The sequence below is a fragment of the Amia ocellicauda genome, chromosome 20, assembly GCF_036373705.1.
Source record: "Amia ocellicauda isolate fAmiCal2 chromosome 20, fAmiCal2.hap1, whole genome shotgun sequence".
NCBI classification, from domain to species: domain Eukaryota; kingdom Metazoa; phylum Chordata; class Actinopteri; order Amiiformes; family Amiidae; genus Amia; species Amia ocellicauda.
In genome coordinates, this window is record NC_089869.1 from 3151568 (window position 1) to 3173523 (window position 21956).

The 21956-nt window shown below is 36.9% G+C and overlaps 2 protein-coding genes across 2 annotated transcripts in view; one reads left to right on the forward strand and one right to left on the reverse strand.

Annotated features, from left to right (window-relative positions):
- Positions 1-21956, forward strand: part of LOC136715967 (catenin alpha-3) — a 592813-nt gene that overhangs the window by 184219 nt on the left and 386638 nt on the right. The gene's annotated exons all lie outside the window — the stretch shown is intronic.
- The window catches only part of LOC136716096 (leucine-rich repeat transmembrane neuronal protein 3-like), a 121949-nt gene continuing 110019 nt past the window's right edge, over positions 10027-21956 (reverse strand). Inside the window, exon 3 of the mRNA XM_066693587.1 lies at positions 10027-11067. Within this exon, the coding sequence (XP_066549684.1) occupies positions 10870-11067 (198 nt within the window). The 3' untranslated portion in view covers positions 10027-10869. The remainder of the gene's footprint in view (positions 11068-21956) is intronic.

A 21956-nucleotide genomic window follows, 5' to 3' on the forward strand; every position in this document is an offset into this window, starting at 1 on the left:
GTTGGAGTGTTGCTCACCATTGATCTTCAGATTAGAATTTCCTCACTTTTTGTAGAATATAAAAAATGTTATACAAAAGCTATCAATGCATTTTATCATTGTTATATTGCTAGGAGAGCTTATTTAGAAACTTGTTTCTGCAATATGTTAAATGCACAATTTATGAGCATGGTGTTTTGTGTTCATGATGTTTGTGCTTGTTCAAACAATAAAAACAAAACAATTACCTGTTTTATCATGAGATCACATATTACATCATTGCCTTCCATTAGCAGTGCTGTTATTTATAAGGCTATACTCACTCAAATGTATAAAATGAAAAGGTATAAAACATTCACCACACAAAATAAATGCAACAAAAAGTAAATATTCCTCATGCATAAAGCATAAAGTTCAGCTGCACAGATTCAAGACCTTTCAGTTCACTGACAAAGGTTATTAAGAGTCATTTGACCATAACAAATAGATTGCCATTCTGTACAAATGGGAATGTAACTTGGAATATATAAAACAACCCATATCTACTGCATTAAATTAACTCTATGAATGTCAGTGTTAATATAATTTAATTCACAGTGGCTTTCTATCTCACATCAGCAATGTAGGTGTATTGCTCTATTTAATGTATAGCTTTATAGCTTAGTCATGTGTTCTTTCTTGGTTTGTTTTGTTTGTCTTTTCTTTTTTAAATGGGAAAATAGTAGAAAAAACATGTATTTATTTCAATAATTATAATATTGCATGCAGTATTAGCAACATCTGGTCTTGGTGCAGTGCTGCTAAATGGACAAAGCTGCAAATTGAACCACACCTCTGTGGGATTCAAAGCACCTATAAACTGTGATGTTTGTTTAGTGTTGGTAACCATCAACCTTCTCATGTGAAGACTGACTCCAATGTATTGTAGCAGACCATTAGTGCTCAGAAGCAAAAGTGGAAAAGGAGAAATAGTGATTTATCTTTTGATATATTCATGTTAATTGACCTTTTAATATTGTATTGATTAACTGACTACATTCTGAAATCTTATTGGTTTGAGAAGTACATGATGATTTATATTTTTAAAGATATAAAGGCAGCTCATAGGTTCATAGTTCAGTTGTACTGTAACAACTTAAGTAAACACTTAAAATATTAGTCAGATGAGTGGTCATATTGACAGAACTGGGGCCAAACCAAAGTTCAAAAACAATACAATTAAGAAAGTAAATAAATAAATACATACATAAATAGCAGCTACAGAACAGACCTTAGCTGAAAGTACCCATATATTTGTATCAGGAATTAATTTTATAGTTCCTTTCAGAAGCTTTCTTTTGGACTCGGACAATTGTTGTCATCCTAGTCATTCAAAATATGGGTGAGAAAGTCAGTTTTTCATTTGTGATGTTAATACATTTACATTGTGACTCCTTTTTCCATTTCATTTTAAGAATCAATTCTAACTGGAAAATAATTAAAGTCTTGTACAGTACAGTAATGTGCAAAATGTTATACTCATGATGCCCCCTACAGGTCTAAAATATAATCTTACTTAAAAGTACTTTTATTTGCATTTCTGACATGGGCGAAAGGACACCTCCTATATACAGTGAGGGAAAAAAGTATTTGATCCCCTGCTGATTTTGTATGTTTTCCCACTGACAAAGAAATGATCAGTCTATAATTTTAATGGTAGGTGTATTTTAACAGTGAGAGACAGAATAAGAACAAAACAATCCAGAAAAACGCATTTCAAAAAAGTTATCAATTGATTTGCATGTTAATGAGGGAAATAAGTATTTGACCCCTTCGACTTAGTACTTGGTGGCAAAACCATTGTTGGCAATCACAGAGGTCAGACGTTTCTTGTAGGTTTGCACACATCTCAGGAGGGATTTTGTCCCACTCCTCTTTGCAGATCCTCTCCAAGTCATTAAGGTTTCGAGGCTGACGTTTGGCAACTCGAACCTTCAGCTCCCTCCACAGATTTTCTATGGGATTAAGGTCTGGAGACTGGCTAGGCCACTCCAGGACCTTAATGTGCTTCTTCTTGAGCCACTCCTTTGTTGCCTTGGCTGTGTGTCTTGGGTCATTGTCATGCTGGAATATCCATCCACGACCCATTTTCAATGGCTGAGGGAAGGAGGTTCTCACCCAAGATTTGACGGTACATGGCCCCGTCCATCGTCCCTTTGATGCGGTGCAGTTGTCCTGTCCCCTTAGCAGAAAGACACCCCCAAAGCATAATGTTTCCACCTCCATGTTTGATGGTGGGGATGGTGATCTTGGGGTCATTCCTCCTCCTCCAAACACGCCGAGTTGTGTTGATGCCAAAGAGCTCGATTTTGGTCTCATCTGACCACAACACTTTCACCCAATTCTCCTCTGAATCATTCAGATGTTCATTGGCAAACTTCAGATGGGCCTGTACATGTGCTTTCTTGAGCAGGGGGACCTTGCGGGCACTGCAGGATTTCAGTCCTTCACGGCGTAGTGTGTTACCAATTGTTTTCTTGGTGACTATGGTCCCAGCTGCCTGGGGATCATTAACAAGATCCTCCCGTGTAGTTCTGAGCTGATTCCTCACCGTTGTCATGATCATTGAAACTCCACGAGGTGAGATCTTGCATGGAGCCCCAGACCGAGGGAGACTGACAGTTATTTTGTGTTTCTTCCATTTGCGAATAATCGCACCAACTGTTGTCACCTTCTCACCAAGCTGCTTGGCGATGGTCTTGTAGCCCAATCCAGCCTTGTGTAGGTCTACAATCTTGTCCCTGACATCCTTGGACAGCTCTTTGGTCTTGGCCATGGTGGAGAGTTTGTAATCTGATTGATTGATTGCATCTGTGGACAGGCGTCTTTTATACAGGTAACGAGCTGAGATTAGGAGCACTCCCTTTAAGAGAGTGCTCCTAATCTCAGCTCGTTACCTGTATAAAAGACACCTGGGAGCCAGAAATCTTGCTGATTGATAGGGGATCAAATACTTTTTTTCCTCACTGTATATAGTATCAATTGTAGATATATTGTACATTAAATAATGTATATACCAAAGTATATCTGTCAAAAAAAAAATATATATATATATAATACACACCGATCAGCCATAACATTATGACCACCTTCCTAATATTGTGTAGGTCCCCCTTTTGCCACCAAAACAGCCCTGACCCGTCAAGGCATGGACTCCACTAGACCTCTGAAGGTGTGCTGTGGTATCTGGCACCAAGACGTTAGCAGCAGATCCTTTAAGTCCTGTAAGTTGCAAGGTGGGGCCTCCATGGATCAGACTTGTTTGTCAAGCACATTCCACAGATGCTCGATTGGATTGAGATCTGGGGAATTTGGAGGCCAAGTCAACACCTTGAACTCGTGATTCATCAGACCAGGCCACCTTCCTCCATTGCTCCGTGGTCCAGTTCTGATGCTCACATGCCCATTGTAGGTGCTTTCGGCAGTGGACAGGGGTCTGCGGCTACGCAGCCTCATACGCAACAAACTGCGATGCACTGTATATACACCTTTCTATCAGAACCTGCATTCACTTTTTCAGCAATTTCAGCTACAGTAGCTTGTTAGTTAGATCGGACCACACGGGCCAGCCTTCGCTCCCCACGTGCATCAGTGAGCCTCGGCCGCCCATGACCCTGTCGCCGGTTCACCGCTTTTTCTTCCTTGGACCACTTTCGATAGGTACTGACCACTTCAGACCGGGAACACCCCACAAGAGCTGCAGTTTTGAAGATGCTTTGACATAGTCGTCTAGCCATCACAATTTGGCCCTTGTCAGAGTCGCTCAGATCCTTACGCTTACCCATTTTTCCTGCTTCTAACACATCAACTTTGAGGACAAAATGTTCACTTGCTGCCTAATATATCCCACCCACTGACAGGTGCCATGATAATGAGATTATCAGTGTTATTCACTTCACCTGTCAGTGATCATAATGTTATGTCTGATCGGTATATATATATATATATATATATATAAATTCACACTGTTTTATTCAGACACTAGTGATCTGTATTTATGAATCTGTTTTGGCTTTCATAACATGGAGGAGGCACTTCCTGTAGCCTTAATTATCTCGTTAACATTTTTGCAGTTTACAACACAAATTGTCTATTGTATAGAGGTCTTGAGATTTTGATAACTTTTAATTTTGTACTCCAAAACTATTTGGTAATAGAAATAGCCATGTGCTTTCGATCAGTATTTTGCTAGGAATTTCATCTACCTCCATGCTTCATGGTCAGAATGATGTTATTCTCGATGTATGCTTCACTTTTTTGTGCTAAATATATGTTGGTGGTCTGCATGCATAAAAAGAAGAGTCTTGAATCTGAGTTAACGTCAACTCATGGTCCAATGAAAAACTTTTAACTTTCTGTATATTTGCTGCAAAACTGTGGAGCTTATTTCACTTTGTATGAACTAGCCTAAGCACTTATTTTATAGACCTTCAGAAATTAATATTATTTATTTCAAAATTACCAAATATTGCAGTTGCAAAATTTCTAAATCCATCACTCCAAACTTTTATACTGACCTGCTTTGATATTAATGTACTTTGCTGGTGGTGACACTAAGTTATCCTATTGGAATGTGTTTGCTTGTAAAGTATGTAAATAGAACATTTATATTTCAGAAATAGATGGCCCAGGTGGTGGTAATCGATTGCAGAGTCATGCACTATTGATTGATTGAAGTGTGTTCAAGAAAGAAGGGTCCTGTAGTTGTAACAGGTTTTGTGGTGATGAATAGTGTCCTCTCAGTACTCTAGTAAGTCAATTTTTTAGCTGAAAAGTATGCACACAAAAAAAGAAAAAAAAGAAAAATTTATATCTGAATATCAAAATAAATATAGCTAGATATTTAGCTATGCAAATTTGTATTTGTGTTTCTATCACTTTGTACCGACTATATCCTTTCAATCAACACTTCACTTAGATCAGATGTTTACTTTCACATTTATGATAGGTGTGTCTGATTAGCTTATAAAATAAATGTTATTTTTCCCTTTATTAATTATTAGAAGACAAAAAGTGACTTTTTATTAAATTCGTGATCCATGTTTAATTTAGCTTTTCAGAAATTCAATTATACACTCCAATAATAGTTGAAGATTCGGTAACTTCAGTCAGCCAAGATAACAATATAAAATAAAAAGGTCAGTAAAGTGTGAAATGTAGCTTACTATGTGAACAGGCTGTCCTGCTTTTTTTCACACTATGCCTTGAGCTCTTTTTCATGTGTGTAGCTGGGACGTCACTCTAGAAAGTAGGATAGTAGGATCCACAGTGATAGATTGTTATGCAAAAGTAGCACAGCATGACCTGAACTTTACTATACTAGAATGCTTAACTTCACTTCATCAAGCAGAAAAGTGTTTGAGGTAACAGTAGAACTAGTGAGTGATGATAAACAGCAATCAAAATATGTAGACATAATGTGTGTGTATACACTCACCTAAAGGATGATTAGGAACACCATACTAATACTGTGTTTGACCCCCTTTCGCCTTCAGAACTGCCTTAATTCTACGTGGCATTGATTCAACAAGGTGCTGAAAGCATTCTTTAGAAATGTTGGCCCATATTGATAGGATAGCATCTTGCAGTTGATGGAGATTTGTGGGATGCACATCCAGGGCACGAAGCTCCTGTTCCACCACATCCCAAAGATGCTCTATTGGGTTGAGATCTGGTGACTGTGGGGGCCAGTTTAGTACAGTGAACTCATTGTCATGTTCAAGAAACCAATTTGAAATGATTCGACCTTTGTGACATGGTGCATTATCCTGCTGGAAGTAGCCATCAGAGGATGGGTACATGGTGGTCATAAAGGGATGGACATGGTCAGAAACAATGCTCAGGTAGGCCGTGGCATTTAAACGATGCCCAATTGGCACTAAGGGGCCTAAAGTGTGACAAGAAAACATCCCCCACACCATTACACCACCACCACCAGCCTGCACAGTGGTAACAAGGCATGATGGATCCATGTTCTCATTCTGTTTACGCCACATTCTCACATTCTGACTCTACCATCTGAATGTCTCAACAGAAATCGAGATTCATCAGACCAGGCAACATTTTTCCAGTCTTCAACTGTCCAATTTTGGTGAGCTTGTGCAAATTGTAGCCTCTTTTTCCTATTTGTAGTGGAGATGAGTGGTACCCGGTGGGGTCTTCTGCTGTTGTAGCCCATCCGCCTCAAGGTTGTACGTGTTGTGGCTTCACAAATGCTTTGCTGCATACCTTGGTTGTAACGAGTGGTTATTTCAGTCAAAGTTGCTCTTCTATCAGCTTGAATCAGTCGGCCCATTCTCCTCTGACCTCTAGCATCAACAAGGCATTTTCGCCCACAGGACTGCCGCATACTGGATGTTTTTCCCTTTTCACACCATTCTTTGTAAACCCTAGAAATGGTTGTGCGTGAAAATCCCAGTAACTGAGCAGATTGTGAAATACTCAGAGCGGCCCGTCTGGCACCAACAACCATGCCACGCTCAAAATTGCTTAAATCACCTTTCTTTCCCATTCAGACATTCAGTTTGGAGTTCAGGAGATTCTCTTGAGCAGGACCACACCCCTAAATGCATTGAAGCAACTGCCATGTGATTGGTTGGTTAGATAATTGCATTAATGAGAAATTGAACAGGTGTTCCTAATAATCCTTTAGGTGAGTGTATATATATATATATATATATATATATATATATATATATATATATATATATATATATATACACACACACACACTATTATTAGTATTTCTACCACCCTAATATTAATAAAACAATAAATATTTCTGCATTCAAGTGCCTACCTCAGTATGTATCACAATACTGCGAAACGCCAAGTGATTTGTGTTGCTGTTCAATCAATATATTCCAAACTTACTCAGTTATGTTATTTTGGTTATCTTTTTTAGTTGTGGTTCCAGTGCATGGTTTACCAGTGATGTTAATAATTTACTAATGTTATCATTTACATAGAGGGCTATGAAGCTCTTATTGCATTTTGCTGAGTTTACAAATGTCACTGGGCCAGCTGCACACCATAAGAGAAATGCTAGAAATAGAGAAACTGAGTTTCTGAAAGATTGTTGTTAATGTGTGCCAAAGCTGAACATGTCTGTTGAGATTTAGAAACAGTTACTGATTATGAAAGTTATTTATAATAATTTAGTTTTCCATTCCACTTCAGAGTGTACATTTAATGTATTTGTGTAACTTTGAGCACAGATCAGATTTCACGTTTTACTGTTTTTTTTAAGTATGTTAATCTTAGACCCTTCAACTATGGATACAATAGACTTGGGTAAAAGCAAAAAAACTAATCTTTAGTATATGCTCAAGAAATTGAGGAAGAACAGATTTAGATTTAGAATGTGAGAGAAGTGGATAGATATTTTAAAGGTGCAGAAGGACACCACTATTAATTTGCCAGGGCATGTTGTTTCTTTTAGTGAACCAGAGTCTAGCCTAATGACAGAACACCATTTATGTATGATGGCTGATTGGGTACTCGGTAACATTAATTCTGCTTTTATTAGCTCAGTTTGTTGTAGACAGGAATCCACAATTGCTGAAGAACTCTGCAGCCCCAGCTTTACAAGCCAAGGAATATAGACTGCACTAATTTAAAGCTGGAGGTGCTGAAAACAGAGAACTGCATATATACACTCACCTAAAGGATTATTAGGAACACCTGTTCAATTTCTCATTAATGCAATTATCTAACCAACCAATCACACGGCAGTTGCTTCAATGCATTTAGGGGTATGGTCCTGGTCAAGACAATCTCCTGAACTCCAAACTGAATGTCTGAATGGGAAAGAAAGGTGATTTAAGAAATTTTGAGCATGGCATGGTTGTTGGTGCCAGACGGGCCGGTCGGAGTATTTCACAATCTGCTCAGTTACTGGGATTTTCACGCACAACCATTTCTAGGGTTTACAAAGAATGGTGTGAAAAGGGAAAAACATCCAGTATGCGGCAGTCCTGTGGGCGAAAATGCCTTGTTGATGCTAGAGGTCAGAGGAGAATGGGCCGACTGATTCAAGCTGATAGAAGAGCAACTTTGACTGAAATAACCACTCGTTACAACCGAGGTATGCAGCAAAGCATTTGTGAAGCCACAGCACGTACAACCTTGAGGCGGATGGGCTACAACAGCAGAAGACCCCACCGGGTACCACTCATCTCCACTACAAATAGGAAAAAGAGGCTACAATTTGCACAAGCTCACCAAAATTGGACAGTTGAAGACTGGAAAAATGTTGCCTGGTCGGATGAGTCTCGATTTCTGTTGAGACATTCAGATGGTAGTCAGAATTTGGCGTGAACAGAATGAGAACATGGATCCATCATGCCTTGTTACCACTGTGCAGGCTGGTGGTGGTGGTGTAATGGTGTGGGGGATGTTTTCTTGGCACATTTTAGGCCCCTTAGTGCCAATTGGGCATCGTTTAAATGCCACGGCCTACCTGAGCATTGTTTCTGACCATGTCCATCCCTTTATGACCACCATGTACCCATCCTCTGATGGCTACTTCCAGCAGGATAATGTACCATGTCACAAAGGTCGAATCATTTCAAATTGGTTTCTTGAACATGACAATGAGTTCACTGTACTAAACTGGCCCCCACAGTCACCAGATCTCAACCCAATAGAGCATCTTTGGGATGTGGTGGAACGGGAGCTTCATGCCCTGGATGTGCATCCCACAAATCTCCATCAACTGCAAGATGCTATCCTATCAATATGGGCCAACATTTCTAAAGAATGCTTTCAGCACCTTGTTGAATCAATGCCACGTAGAATTAAGGCAGTTCTGAAGGCGAAAGGGGGTCAAACACAGTATTAGTATGGTGTTCCTAATAATCCTTTAGGTGAGTGTATATATATATATATATATATATATATATATATATATATATATATATATATATATATTAACGGCTGTGCAGTTTAACATATTAATCATATTTTGGTGCTCAACACTTACCAAACTGGAAAACAGCATTATTTTGTTGTTGTTGTTGTTGTTGTTGTTGTTGTTGTTGTTGTTGTTGTTGTTGTTCTTCTTCTTCTTCTTCTTCTTCTTTCCCTCCTCCTTCTTATTTTTCATCTAGTTTTCCATCTCCTTCTTCTTATCCATCGTCTTGTCCTTCTTCTTTTCATCTCCTTTTCTTTTTTCTTCTTTACAAGTTTCATAAACAAACTGATATAGCAAGGACTCAAAGAAGTGTGTATATATATATATATATATATATATATATATAATTTACCTAACTTATTCAAGGAAATGTGGGCTTTCTTCCTGTGCCTGTAGACACTTACACACAAATATAATGAGACAAAGGGCTGGATTAAATCAAAACTTTGACCCACCCTCTAATAGAAAACTACAGAACTGTACTCATTTGTGGCTTCATTTTCAGTAAGATGCCACTTTCTTCTAATCATAAATATAACCGCTATGATGTACAGGTTTGTAGTTTTCAATTAAAGCAGTAAGTAAGTAAGTAAGTAAGTAAGTAAGTAAGTAAGCTTCTATTAAACTACATTAAAATGTATTTTTCAATAAACATTTGTTTTTGAGTTCTCTTTCAAAGACACACATTACTTATGCTTTCACTTGGAAGTCAACTCCCACAGAAGAAAAAAAATGGTGTAGGTGTACTGTACTTGGTTTTGGGTTATTTCATCAGCAAAAAGGAAAAGCCACCACCTAGTGAAGTACAAAACACAGATTCTGTATGAAACTACTGATCCATTGCATTATTTATGACAATAGGATTCTATCTAACAGTGTTTTAATTCAAGCAAAACATTTTATTTCTGGAGTGTGGAAACAATTTTTGGTGAAAGCTCACTGTTTGTGTTGTCCTGGAATGGAAAAAGACAAGGAATACGAATGACATGCAGTATTTGTTAAATGGTTTGCTCATTAATCCTGGTTAGCTCATTAATATTTTGTGGTGTTTGTTTTTTGTTTGGTTGTTATTTTGTATTTCACAATATTAAGCCCATCAAGTCATCAAGCCAAGACATGCAGTGTACTTTTTAAAATAAATTGTGAAAATGTATATTACTTGCAGTTGTGGAAAAAAATAAATACTGAAATTGTTTTAAAAAAAACCTCACTGTATTAAGTACTGAATGCTTATTATAAACCTATGCGGCATTGTTTTGCTAATGCAGCATGTAACAAATTAATTTGGTTTAATGTTTCTGTTTCTTAACATGGATACAAACACTGTTTTAGGAAAGCAAGTTGAATAAAAAAGACAATAAGTAGGGAAAAAAGCATAGTAACTTAAATTTAGAATTAAACGTGTCACAAATTTTACAGGTTACAGATTAGACTGTTAAAAAAACACCATTGAGCCGTTTGTAAAAAAAAAAAATAATAATAATAATAAAGAAAAAAGAAAAAAAAATTGAGAACTTAAACAATTACTTAGTCTTTTTCTTTTTCTTCGAAATTGTATTCATTATGAAAAATACATACATTTTTACAGGATTTTGTACATACAGGTAAGTTAATGGGATGTTTGCAAAGGGGAAGCTGAAGAGGAAGGAGGAGGAGAAGAGGAAGAAGAAGAGGAAGAGGAGGAAGAATACATCTTCTTTAAAAAAATACTGCATGGTTGAACAGAGGACAAATAAGCAGTTCTGAAAAAATCCAGTTCAGCTAACATAGTGGTGCACACTCAGGCCAAACCAAGTAGTCTTGTGGACAGTTTTGCTCTTTGTCTGAGTACAGAAGCTGTTTCCATGCCTTTCCTTAGGTGTAATTTAAAACTCCCTCTTAATTCAACAGAAATTCCAGCATTGGTTGCATTCTGTAAAATAGTTTTTTTCTGCCTGCTACATACGATTGCTTGGGCGTGCTATAGTTGCTATTGTGCTCAACTCCATGTCTCTCTCTCTATGCAAATCCATTGATTCTTCTTGGATAGTAGTTTCAAAGGGTTTAGAAGCCATGAGTTCCTGATGTACTCCACAAAAGGTTATTGTTGGCTGGTCAAAGGTGAGAAATGATGAGACGTTCATTGACAATGGTATCTGGAGGGGAAGAAAGAGGAAAAATAAAAATGAGTCAGGTTAGATATTAACTAAATTGTTTCTGGTTTCTGCTCATGGAAATGCAATGGATATTTTTCTTTTTTTTTTCCTTTTTTTTCCCTCAGTGAACTCTTGCAGTGCATCATATTTGTATTTTGCTCATTAATTATTTAATTTTCAGAAATTACACACCACATTCACAATAGGTATATGGAAATTTGAAAATGAAATGTTGATTTAATTCTAGTAAAATTATCTGGGAAATAAATATGGGAGTAATATGAGGGCATTAGCAACGGAGCAGATTGCAATTGTTTGTGCTGTGTTCAACATAAGTCTTGCTAATGTTGATGGACTCAGCACTCTATCTCATTTGAATCACCTTCTGTAGTGACAGACCTGTTAACCTATAAAGCAAGCATCTGTCCAGTATTCTCCATTAAAAAACATTGTCCACAATAAAAAATAAATTGATATGAGCCGATTCATTAATTTCTCTCCTTGAACAGATTGACATAGCAATTGCAGAGCTACATAACAAGAGTTGCTCTTTCATATTATAAACAAATGTTCCAATAATTTAATTAAGGGGGTTGATTTTATATATGCATTATTGACCTTAACAAGTTTGGTTCCAAATATACTTTTTTTTTGTAGTTCATTCTTTTTGCACTTTAATATATTGCAGCTCTGAAAAAGACCATTTGTCTGAAACATGTTTTTGGGGAAATCTCAAATTAATTTCAGTCTACTAATATATATTACTGACACTACTTTTTCCATTCTTAGAAATTCATGGAAATAAATGTTTCCCGGAAGGCAAGTTTTAAAGTAATTAATGGACTAGACTTGAACAGACTTGAGTAGACTTTTGCTGAGTACAGGGTTTTCAGATTTAGTTCTCATGGAAACAGGTTCTTTAAATCAGAAGCAAAAAATAAAAATATATTTTATGGAAACTTGCCTTGTGTTCCCTGCATTGTATTGCTCAGGCAACTGGTGCAAGACAATTGACTTCATTCTGAAAAGGACTAGCAACAGCAAATTCAGAATAAAAAGCAATGAAAGCACTGTGCTATTTTCAATCTGTACTGACCATCTCTAAGAAAGCACAACAAACATTTTATTTATTTTTTGCCATATGCTCTCAGTGTGGTAGTAAGAAGGTTATAAAGGAAGGCAAAGGGCAAAATGAATGGAGATCACCAGACTAATGGCAAATGTAGCTGGAAGATAATTATGTCTATAATTAAATATTACATTATTTTAGCCAAAGTTACCTCTTCTAGACAGATGAAGGAGGGTCAGGAGGCAGCCTAGTGATATAGATTGTAGCACATGTAAATTTCACGTTTTTTAAGTATGACACCCTGGGAAAGATACACAAAAGGGCACAAATCATTGATGTAACATGGAGTTTGAAAATACTACTTTTTAAGGACATTTCCTGATTTCTTTGGAAGCAGATTTCCTTTTGTTGGACATGAAATTGATTGTAAATAGTATCCATACTCATTCCTCAATGCAATATATATATATATATATATATATATATATATATATATATATATGTGTATATATATGTATGTATGTTGGTGGTGATATACACTTATCAATTAAACAAAAAACAGGGGTATTGAGTAAGACAGCAGTAACACTGTATTGCATTTAACCACAGGTAGATGTGCTGTGCACAGTGGTTTAACGGCAATTGCTTTGAAATATGTAATCTGCTCAGTCCCATAGGACACTTTATGGAAATATTGCAGTAACCATCTTTCTGTCTCCCACTCTCTCTCAGACAGAAGCCAGGCATATTCATTGGAAATAATGGTTGTAAAGTAGTATCAGTTATGTGAATGCTGTATTATTTCAGTTTTGTCGTTTTACATGAGCTATTAACCTGGACATGTGTGCAAAACTTCACTTAGCGCTTAAGGCAATTGAAGCATATGACATTGTTTGCATCTAACACTCAAGGAATTATCAAACCTTCTGTCAGTAAAATCAGCAGGCTCTAAGGCACTACGGTTAGAGCCAGTCAATCTTATTAAGTATTAGATGTTTATTTTAACTCCTTATTTGATTCACTAAATACTATTGGCATTGGAATTTGTTGTTGTTTGTAATGAGTCAAAATACCTTTGCTTATAGCCTTATTTATACATTTTGGAAATGCCAGAGGGAAAGCACATTTCCCTCTCATGGCAACCAATTAATGCATATCAACCTTGTATACTAGAGTGTGTTTAGCCAAATTTAATGTAAACAGAAAAGGCAATGATGGATTAATCAAAATGTAAATATAAACTATTTAATACATTAAATGTATTAATTTGTACATTGATATGAAAAATGCAGTAATGTGTACCCATGTGTTACTCTTGCGAATTGTAGAAAAAATAGAAACACAATGGGTGCCATGAACCTGTTTAACTGGCAAGAGAAAAAGAGTAAAGCTAAAAATATGTTTTGTGTTTTTGTGCGTTTACATGTGAGTTTTTTTTTTTTTTTTACCTTAATAGTGACACTAGTCAAAGATTAAATTACCCTCTCCCTCTTGGGGTTTACATGGTTTTTAGTTTATTGCACTCAAGACATGCTGCTGTTTACCCAACATCATGCAAATTAAGGCCAAAGGCGTGAATTGATATCTAAATTAGCTCTACATAGAGCTCTAATGTTGTTGCAGAAAAATGACAGAAAGGGTGGTTTACATGTGAGTGAACAATACTCGTAACAGTGACATCATGGAATCCATGGCTGTAATGTGACAACTTGTTTAAATTAAACAGTATGCAGCTGTGGGTTGTGCCTCATGTCTAGTTGTTTAATACTTTTTCCTGATCTTACCCAAGTGTTTTTGTTACGTCACTGTTGGAGCTAACAAGCCATAAATAGAAGTGTTTTATAAAGTTAGGATTACAACATGATGTACAGTACTCAACAGTACAACAAAAGACCAATACATACAAATATAGGGAGCATAATAGGGGAAGAAAAAAAGAAAAAACAGCTTTCCACATTGCCATTACAATTAAATACACCATTGCTAACCATGGATGATACTTTCTTCTAATCATAAATGTAACCGCTATGATGAACAGGTTTGTAGTTTGCTATTAGCGGGTGGGTCAAAGTTTTGATTTAATCTTGCAATTTAATTTTGCACTTTTACAATGCAGTCATTTAAGGATATATACAATTATCTGAATAGTATATGAGTGCATTGGTATTACTTGTTATGATAATTCATAACGTGATACAGTTTTTGATAAAGCTCTATGTTCTAAAAGAATAATTTAATAGGCTATATACATATAAGTTTGGACTGACCTGGTGTCCTGTCATTAACATGCAAATCAATTTATAACTTTTTTGAAATGCGTTTTTCTGGATTTTTTTGTTGTTATTCTGTCTCTCACTGTTAAAATACACCTACCATTAAAATTATAGACTGATCATTTCTTTGTCAGTGGGCAACGTACAAAATCAGCAGGGGATCAAATACTTTTTTCCCTCACTGTAGCCGTGTTAATTGTTAATAAGTACTAATTTAATATGTGCATATAATTAATATTGGACTTGCATGCTAGTGCGCATGCAAAGACCCCTGTGGCGCCTGAAAGTTGATCCGTATATATACAGCACATGGACATTCATCAGATGAAAAGTCACAGAAATAATTTGGATAAACTTCAAAATACAGGTAGATAAATGCACTGTACTTACACTGTAATTACATTATAAATTACATGGTGAATACATGTAAGTACTGTTTAACCTTTAAGCTTTCTAATGGTGTCAAGCATTCTCTGATGTGTAAAAACAGATTTTATACCCCCCCTTCCGCATTCTGAAATAGGGGATACTTGGTCTGAATAGGAATAAAAAACTCTATTGTCAACTTTGATATTTGACTACTGATCAAATCAAGACAATCCAAGTTTTGGAAGAAGCAACATACAGCGTTATAGAGCTCAAAATGTCAGGAAGTAAACACTCTCTTTACAGTGTACTAAAACACAACTATTATATATCATCTGATCTGAGGGATCTATGAGCGCCTGAGTGAGTACCACTGAGTGGGTACCCCCCTTCTAAATCTGTATGCGCCATTCCCCCTCCAGGCAATACATGATGATACATGATGACATGCGGCAACAAAACTCTCAGCTTTCAAACAATATGTAGATTTGGCGGTTAGCCAATAGAATCTCTGCACAAGAGAAACGTGTAAACAAGCCTTACAGTGTCTTTGCATGCCAGTACAGTCACAGACCGCCTGGTGATGCATAAAGCTGCAACGCGGCCATGGAGAGCTATTTTTACTGGATCCTGTGGTGGATTTGTATTATTATTTGGGTATTTGTATTATTTAATCTACAGTTTTGTTTGGCCACTTGGGTATGTGTTTGGACATCACCTAGATTCCTCTCACAAAATGTCCTTGTAGAGTGGGTTCTGTTTGTCCTATCAACACACAAATTGGTACAGTTGCTGAAAGGCCACTGAAGGGATATGTGGAGATTCAGCGAGCTATACATATAGGTGCCTTATTTAGGTGATGTGAAACATGACTTTGAAAACTGAAACCATAAAATACAGTTCGCATTTATGCTTGTGTTGTGTTATCTTGTTGTGTGTATTGTGTTACTCCAAGCTATGTATATGTATACAATTCAAGCGATTTTCCTTTCAAATTATACCATCCATATGCATGTGATGCAAATATTTACAGTTATAGGCTTAATAATTATATAATTTTCTGATCGTACTGCATTGCATAATTTTGAATTTGAATATGATTATTAAAAAGTACTTAAAGCAAATAATTGCCCTGCTTACAGTTGCTAGATTATTGAACGAATAGCATTATAATGATGATGATGATGTTAGGTAGGTTTATGTAGCCTAATATTAGTGCATATTTATTTATTCCACAAGGCATTGTGGTTGAAAGTGAAAACGTTATCCAGGTAAGGTTTTTCAACCAGGAAACAGCAATACCTAAATGTTAGCCTAATAGAGTTTCTCTAGTGAGACTGGGTTTATTGTTACTATGATATCCAGTGTAATTAAATTCCCAATGTGCTATTATTACCAGGGAACAGTGCATCACTTCAAAATACTGTACACTTCTAGGGGGAATGGCATTACATTACATTGGTTTATTGTAACTATCATGATACACATTGCAATTACATTTACAAATGTCTTTCTGTATCAGGTACTGCTGTTGTGTACCTTTCGTAGAGGACTATACTTCATATTAGTGCATTACACATTCACACAGGCAGCAGTGTGGCATGGCGGTTAGGCCTCTGGACAGCAGTGTGGAGGGTTGTGGGCTCAATACCAGGTGGGGGGGACTGCTGTTGTATGTGAGCATGGGACTTTACCTAGAATGCTCCTGTACAAACCCAGCTGTATAAATTGATTAATTGAAAGTATAAAACAATGGGATAGTTGTAGTTCATTATATTTGTCCATTTGGGGAAAAATGTTACTTGAAATATTTGTATTAATGTAACCAAATGAACATTAGACATGATACTGATTTTATCTTTGAACACTTACTTAGCTTAGCAAAAGCTGTAAAGATTCCAGTTGACTGAACTGCATTTAGACAAGTGCTGTGGACACAGTTTATCGATTTAGTAGAATTAATTACATTCCAATTGTGCTACATAATTATCGCCATTGGAGTTTAATTATATTGAATATTACAGTTTTTCTTTGATATAAAAGACCAGCAGCAACTTACTTACATACAGCCATAAGAAAGCCATCAATTGCATAATGGACATCCATAACTGAATACATTCCATGTTGATGACGGTGTATTTTCATTATGGAGTTGGACACAAAAATTACTGATTGATTTTATTTATTGAAATATTTTGTTAAATGATCATGTTTTGGGAATAGGTATTGAAGATGAAGGATACTTATCATTATGTCTTCCTCTGGCCAGTTGTCCTTCTTTTCATGGCAGTATTTATAAAGTGTACATTTGAAGCTACATAAATTATGTCACTTCTATTATTAATCCTAAAACTTGTATGGCTGTTTACAGAGACCTTCTGTCAGCACACTTGACATTTGCTGTTTTTCTATAAATAGTGGGTATGTGGCAGGGATGTCCAACAGGTTGATTGTGAGTTACCAGTAGCTCGCATGCCACCTATGAGTGGATCGACAAAAAATTTGGGAAATACATGCACGCATTTAGCCAGGGCAGGCTGGCCCATTGAGTAAGTGTGCGCAACTGCACAGGACGACAAGACGTGGGGGTGGCACAGTCTGTCAAGACTAAGGTCGCATCATGTACGTCTGCCTCCTAAAGGCAAGTAACCAATCAGAAGCATTATACAAGTCCTGGACCCGGAGCAGTTCAGTCCTAACAGAACAGTTGGTTTCTAAAACCTTACTTCACTGATTGGGTGACAGTGACAGTCCAGAGAGCCTTTGACAGGTTAAAATTATTTTAAAGAAAAAGCCGGGAGAAAGTAATGCTGAAGCTTGGAGCCATTGTGGAAGCACTGAGGAAACAAGACGGTTCAACTTTCATTAGTGGTAAGAATATACTTTTGCTTTCTTGCTGTCTGGTGAATGCTTTGCGTGATTACTTAGTTTAAAATCCGACCATGGTCAATGGCTGTACTGCTATGTTACGCATAAATGCGGGGGGGTATACAAGTTTTTCAAAACATTTGACAGCGACATTTGAGCGTCACCTGATGCTCTTACATACAATGGACATCATTCACCTTTATCCTGGGAGCTCTTTTAGGCATTTTCACCTGCACTTATACACCGATCAGCCATTACATTTTGACCACCTGCCTAATATTGTGTAGGTCCCCCTTTACCACCAAACAGCCCTGACCCATCAAGGCATGGACTCCACTAGACCTCTGAAGGTGTGCTGTGGTATCTGGCACCAAGACATTAGCAGCAGATCCTTTAAGTCCTGTAAGTTGCGAGGTGGGGCCTCCATGGATCGGACTTGTTTGTCAATTGGTTTGAGATCTGGGGAATTTGGAGGCCAAGTCAACACCTTGAACTTGTGATTCATCAGACCAGGCCTTCCATTGCTCCGTGGTCCAGTTCTGATGCTGACGTGTCTATTATAGGTGCTTTCAGCAGTCGACGGGGGTCAACATGGGCACCCTGACTGGTCTGCGGCTATGCAGCCCCATACACAACAAACTGCGATGCACTGTGTGTTCTGATAACGTTCTATCAGAACCTGCATTCACTTTTTCAGCAATTTGAACTACAGTAGCTCGTCTGTTGGATCGGACCACACGGGTCAGCCTTCACTCCCCGCGTTCATCAATGAGCCTTTGCCGCCCGTCACCCTGTCGCCGGTTCACTGATTTTTCTTCCTTAGACCACTTTTGATAGGTACTGACCACTGCAGAAGAGGAACACCCCACAAGAGCTGCTGTTTTGGAGATGCTCTGACCCAGTCGTCTAGCCATCACAATTTGGCCCCTGTCATAGTCACTCAGATCCTTACGCTTGCCCATTTTCCCTCCTTCTAACACATCAACTTTGAGGACAAAATGTTCACTTGCTGTCTAATATATCCCACCCACTGACAGGTGCCATGATAACAAGAGTATCAGTGTTATTCACTTCACCTGTCAGTGGTCATAATGTTATGGCTGATCGTTGTATATTCCAGCACTACACAGGAAGTGTTCCGGCTGGCTAAGATAAAATGCTGAAGATTTTTATTAGTCCGAGGCTGAGGCCATTCATTGATAGTAGTAACCTTGCTTCTGGGTTGCTTTGATTATGTAACCCAGAAAACTGATTTGTTAAAGGTGGAATTCACATTTCTCTGTTTTAACGTAAAGGTCGTGGTTAGGGAGACATTGACATTGAAGTGAGAGGGAGAGTAAATTATAATATCATCAATGTATATAAGAACACGGCGATTGGACAAAAACTTGAAAAACTGAAGGAGCAGTCACAAGACCATAGAATATCACCAGGTACACATAGTGCCCACTGTTGGTGATAAACATAGAAAGTCACTAGAAAAGGCTTGTATTCAGTGTGATTATATGGTTTGATGTATACGCTGCTCTACATATCATGATTTTTTAATTATTATTCTTTCTTTTTGTCAGATTTTGTCTAATTAATAGCACATTTTATTCAGTTTTGTACTATTTGGTTTATGTTGATGTAGATCTCCATTAGCTCAAACACAATTTCAAAATTAGCTTTTGTTTTCAAATGTGCAAAAGCTGACAACAGATATGTTGTACCATATTGATTTGGCCCCTGTGGTATAGAACAAAGCTTGCAGTAAAATCAGTATAAAGCTTAACTAATTAGGTTTATTGATGAGAGTTTTGGCAGCATTTCAGGCATTTATTATATGGCTCATACCTAAATGGCCTGAAGACCATGAGTCATCAATAAATTGCTTCACTTAGTAATTAATTTTATTCTCTGCTTGGTACTTTTTCTCCCTTATTCACTGGCATGATTTCAAAAGCTTTATTATTTGTATTGTTGCAATCTTTGAACAGGGGCTTCGGGAGAAGAAAAGTTGCTTGTTAAGTACATACACTGCAGCTGAATTCATAATCTTAATAAAATAAAGTTGAACCATTGATGACTATCTTTACCATATGATCAGAGCCAGCACTAAGCACACATGTGAAAGACATTTACCCTTTTTTTACATCTACAATCTCATATGATTTAAATGTTTTCTAGAGAGTATGGTGTCTTGGCAATTTACTAGAATTTGTTTTATATCTGCACAGCATGCTTGCTTTTTCAGCACATACACCACAATACAGAAGATACATCATTATAAAGATTAAATTATCCTAATAGTGATGGTCATCTGACTTTTATGTGGTATTTTTGTATGGCAAGCCAAATTATCATTTAGAGATGTATTTAATTCATTTAAATATATCTTCAAATATTTGAATATATCTTTAAATGCTTTACAGATATCTGCAAATATTTAAAAATATTTTCAAATAATTCCAGGTATCTTCAAACATTTCAAGATATCTCTAAATCATTTAAAGATATTTGCACATCATTTAAATATATCTTATTTAAAAGTACATTTAGAGATATATTGAAATGATTTGCAGATATCTGCAAATCCATATTTATGTAGGTCTTTTTTCATCTCTTGGGATCCATTCTATAACTAATTTTGTTCATCTTCCGGCTGTTCTTGCAATGTGTCCGTCCAATTGTCATTATATTTTCTCTTTCAGTTATACATATACGTTTGTTTGTTCTTGGAGTAATTTATTTGTTTTTCTGTCACTTCATTTTTATACTTCTTCAGTTATGTTAAATCTACTTCAATATACTTACATTTTCTTACTTTTAACAAAGTCGCACAGGTTGTTCAAGTAAGCTTTCTCATAGTTGATAAAGCCCAGGCACAATGGACTCTCATGTTCTCTATCTCTTTATAATTCTTGGATGACTTGAATATGATCCATCATGTTATAGCCACTTCTGAATCCTGTTGTTTTCTCGGTTGGGTGAAATCCAGTGTGTCTTGAATGAGTTAGTACCATTGTAAATACATTATATACAATGGGAAGTAGACTAATGGGCCTATGGTTCAATTCCTCTTTGTCTCCCTTTCTTATGAAGGAGGAAGACATTGTTCCATTTATCTGTTATTTGATTAATTCTGAGACACTTTGTGAAATGTTTGGTAAGAATTTTCTATATTTCTTCTCCAGTTTCTTTCAGGATCTTCACTGTGATTCCATCATCTCCAGGTGTTTTCTCATTTTCCATATTTTTGTTTTAAGGCATAAGCTACTTCTGGAATCACGTCTGATATTTCAATTGTATTCATTGAGACTTATTTTTTTTGTTTACTGCTTGTCATCACTGCTCTATAGGTTTCTGTAGAATTCTTCCACTCTGAAAATCATGTCTGGTTTTGATTGTTATGCCATCATCATTCTTTACGGCAATTATTTGATTGATAAGAGACTTTGTTTTGCATGTTTGACATTCCCATTATTTTCAATGGTTTCTTTGTTGTTGTTAAACATTCTTTGTTACATACATATTCATTTTTTTTTTACTTTTTTTTTTACTGTTTTGCATAGCTTAATGTAATTAACTTTAGATTTGGGGTCTAGACTGTATTATATTTATCTTATTTCCTTCATAAGCTCTCCTTGTTTGTTAGGAGATGTTTTTATCTTGTTGTGATTTATTAAGTACTCCTAATTTTCTTGCAGTTTCCATGGTGCCACTCATAAGTTTGTCATGTGTATATACACTCACCTAAAGGATTATTAGGAACACCTGTTCAATTTCTCATTAATGCAATTATCTAACCAACCAATCACATGGCAGTTGCTTCAATGCATTTAGGGGTGTGGTCCTGGTCAAGACAATCTCCTGAACTCCAAACTGAATGTCTGAATGGGAAAGAAAGGTGATTTAAGCAATTTTGAGCATGGCATGGTTGTTGGTGCCAGACGGGCCGGTCTGAGTATTTCACAATCTGCTCAGTTACTGGGATTTTCACGCACAACCATGTCTAGGGTTTACAAAGAATGGTGTGAAAAGGGAAAAACATCCAGTATGCAGCAGTCCTGTGGGCGAAAATGCCTTGTTGATGCTAGAGGTCAGAGGAGAATGGGCCGACTGATTCAAGCTGATAGAAGAGCAACTTTGAAATAACCACTCGTTACAACCGAGGTATGCAGCAAAGCATTTGTGAAGCCACAACACGTACAAACCTTGAGGCGGATGGGCTACAACAGCAGAAGACCCCACCGGGTACCACTCATCTCCACTACAAATAGGAAAAAGAGGCTACAATTTGCACAAGCTCACCAAAATTGGACAGTTGAAGA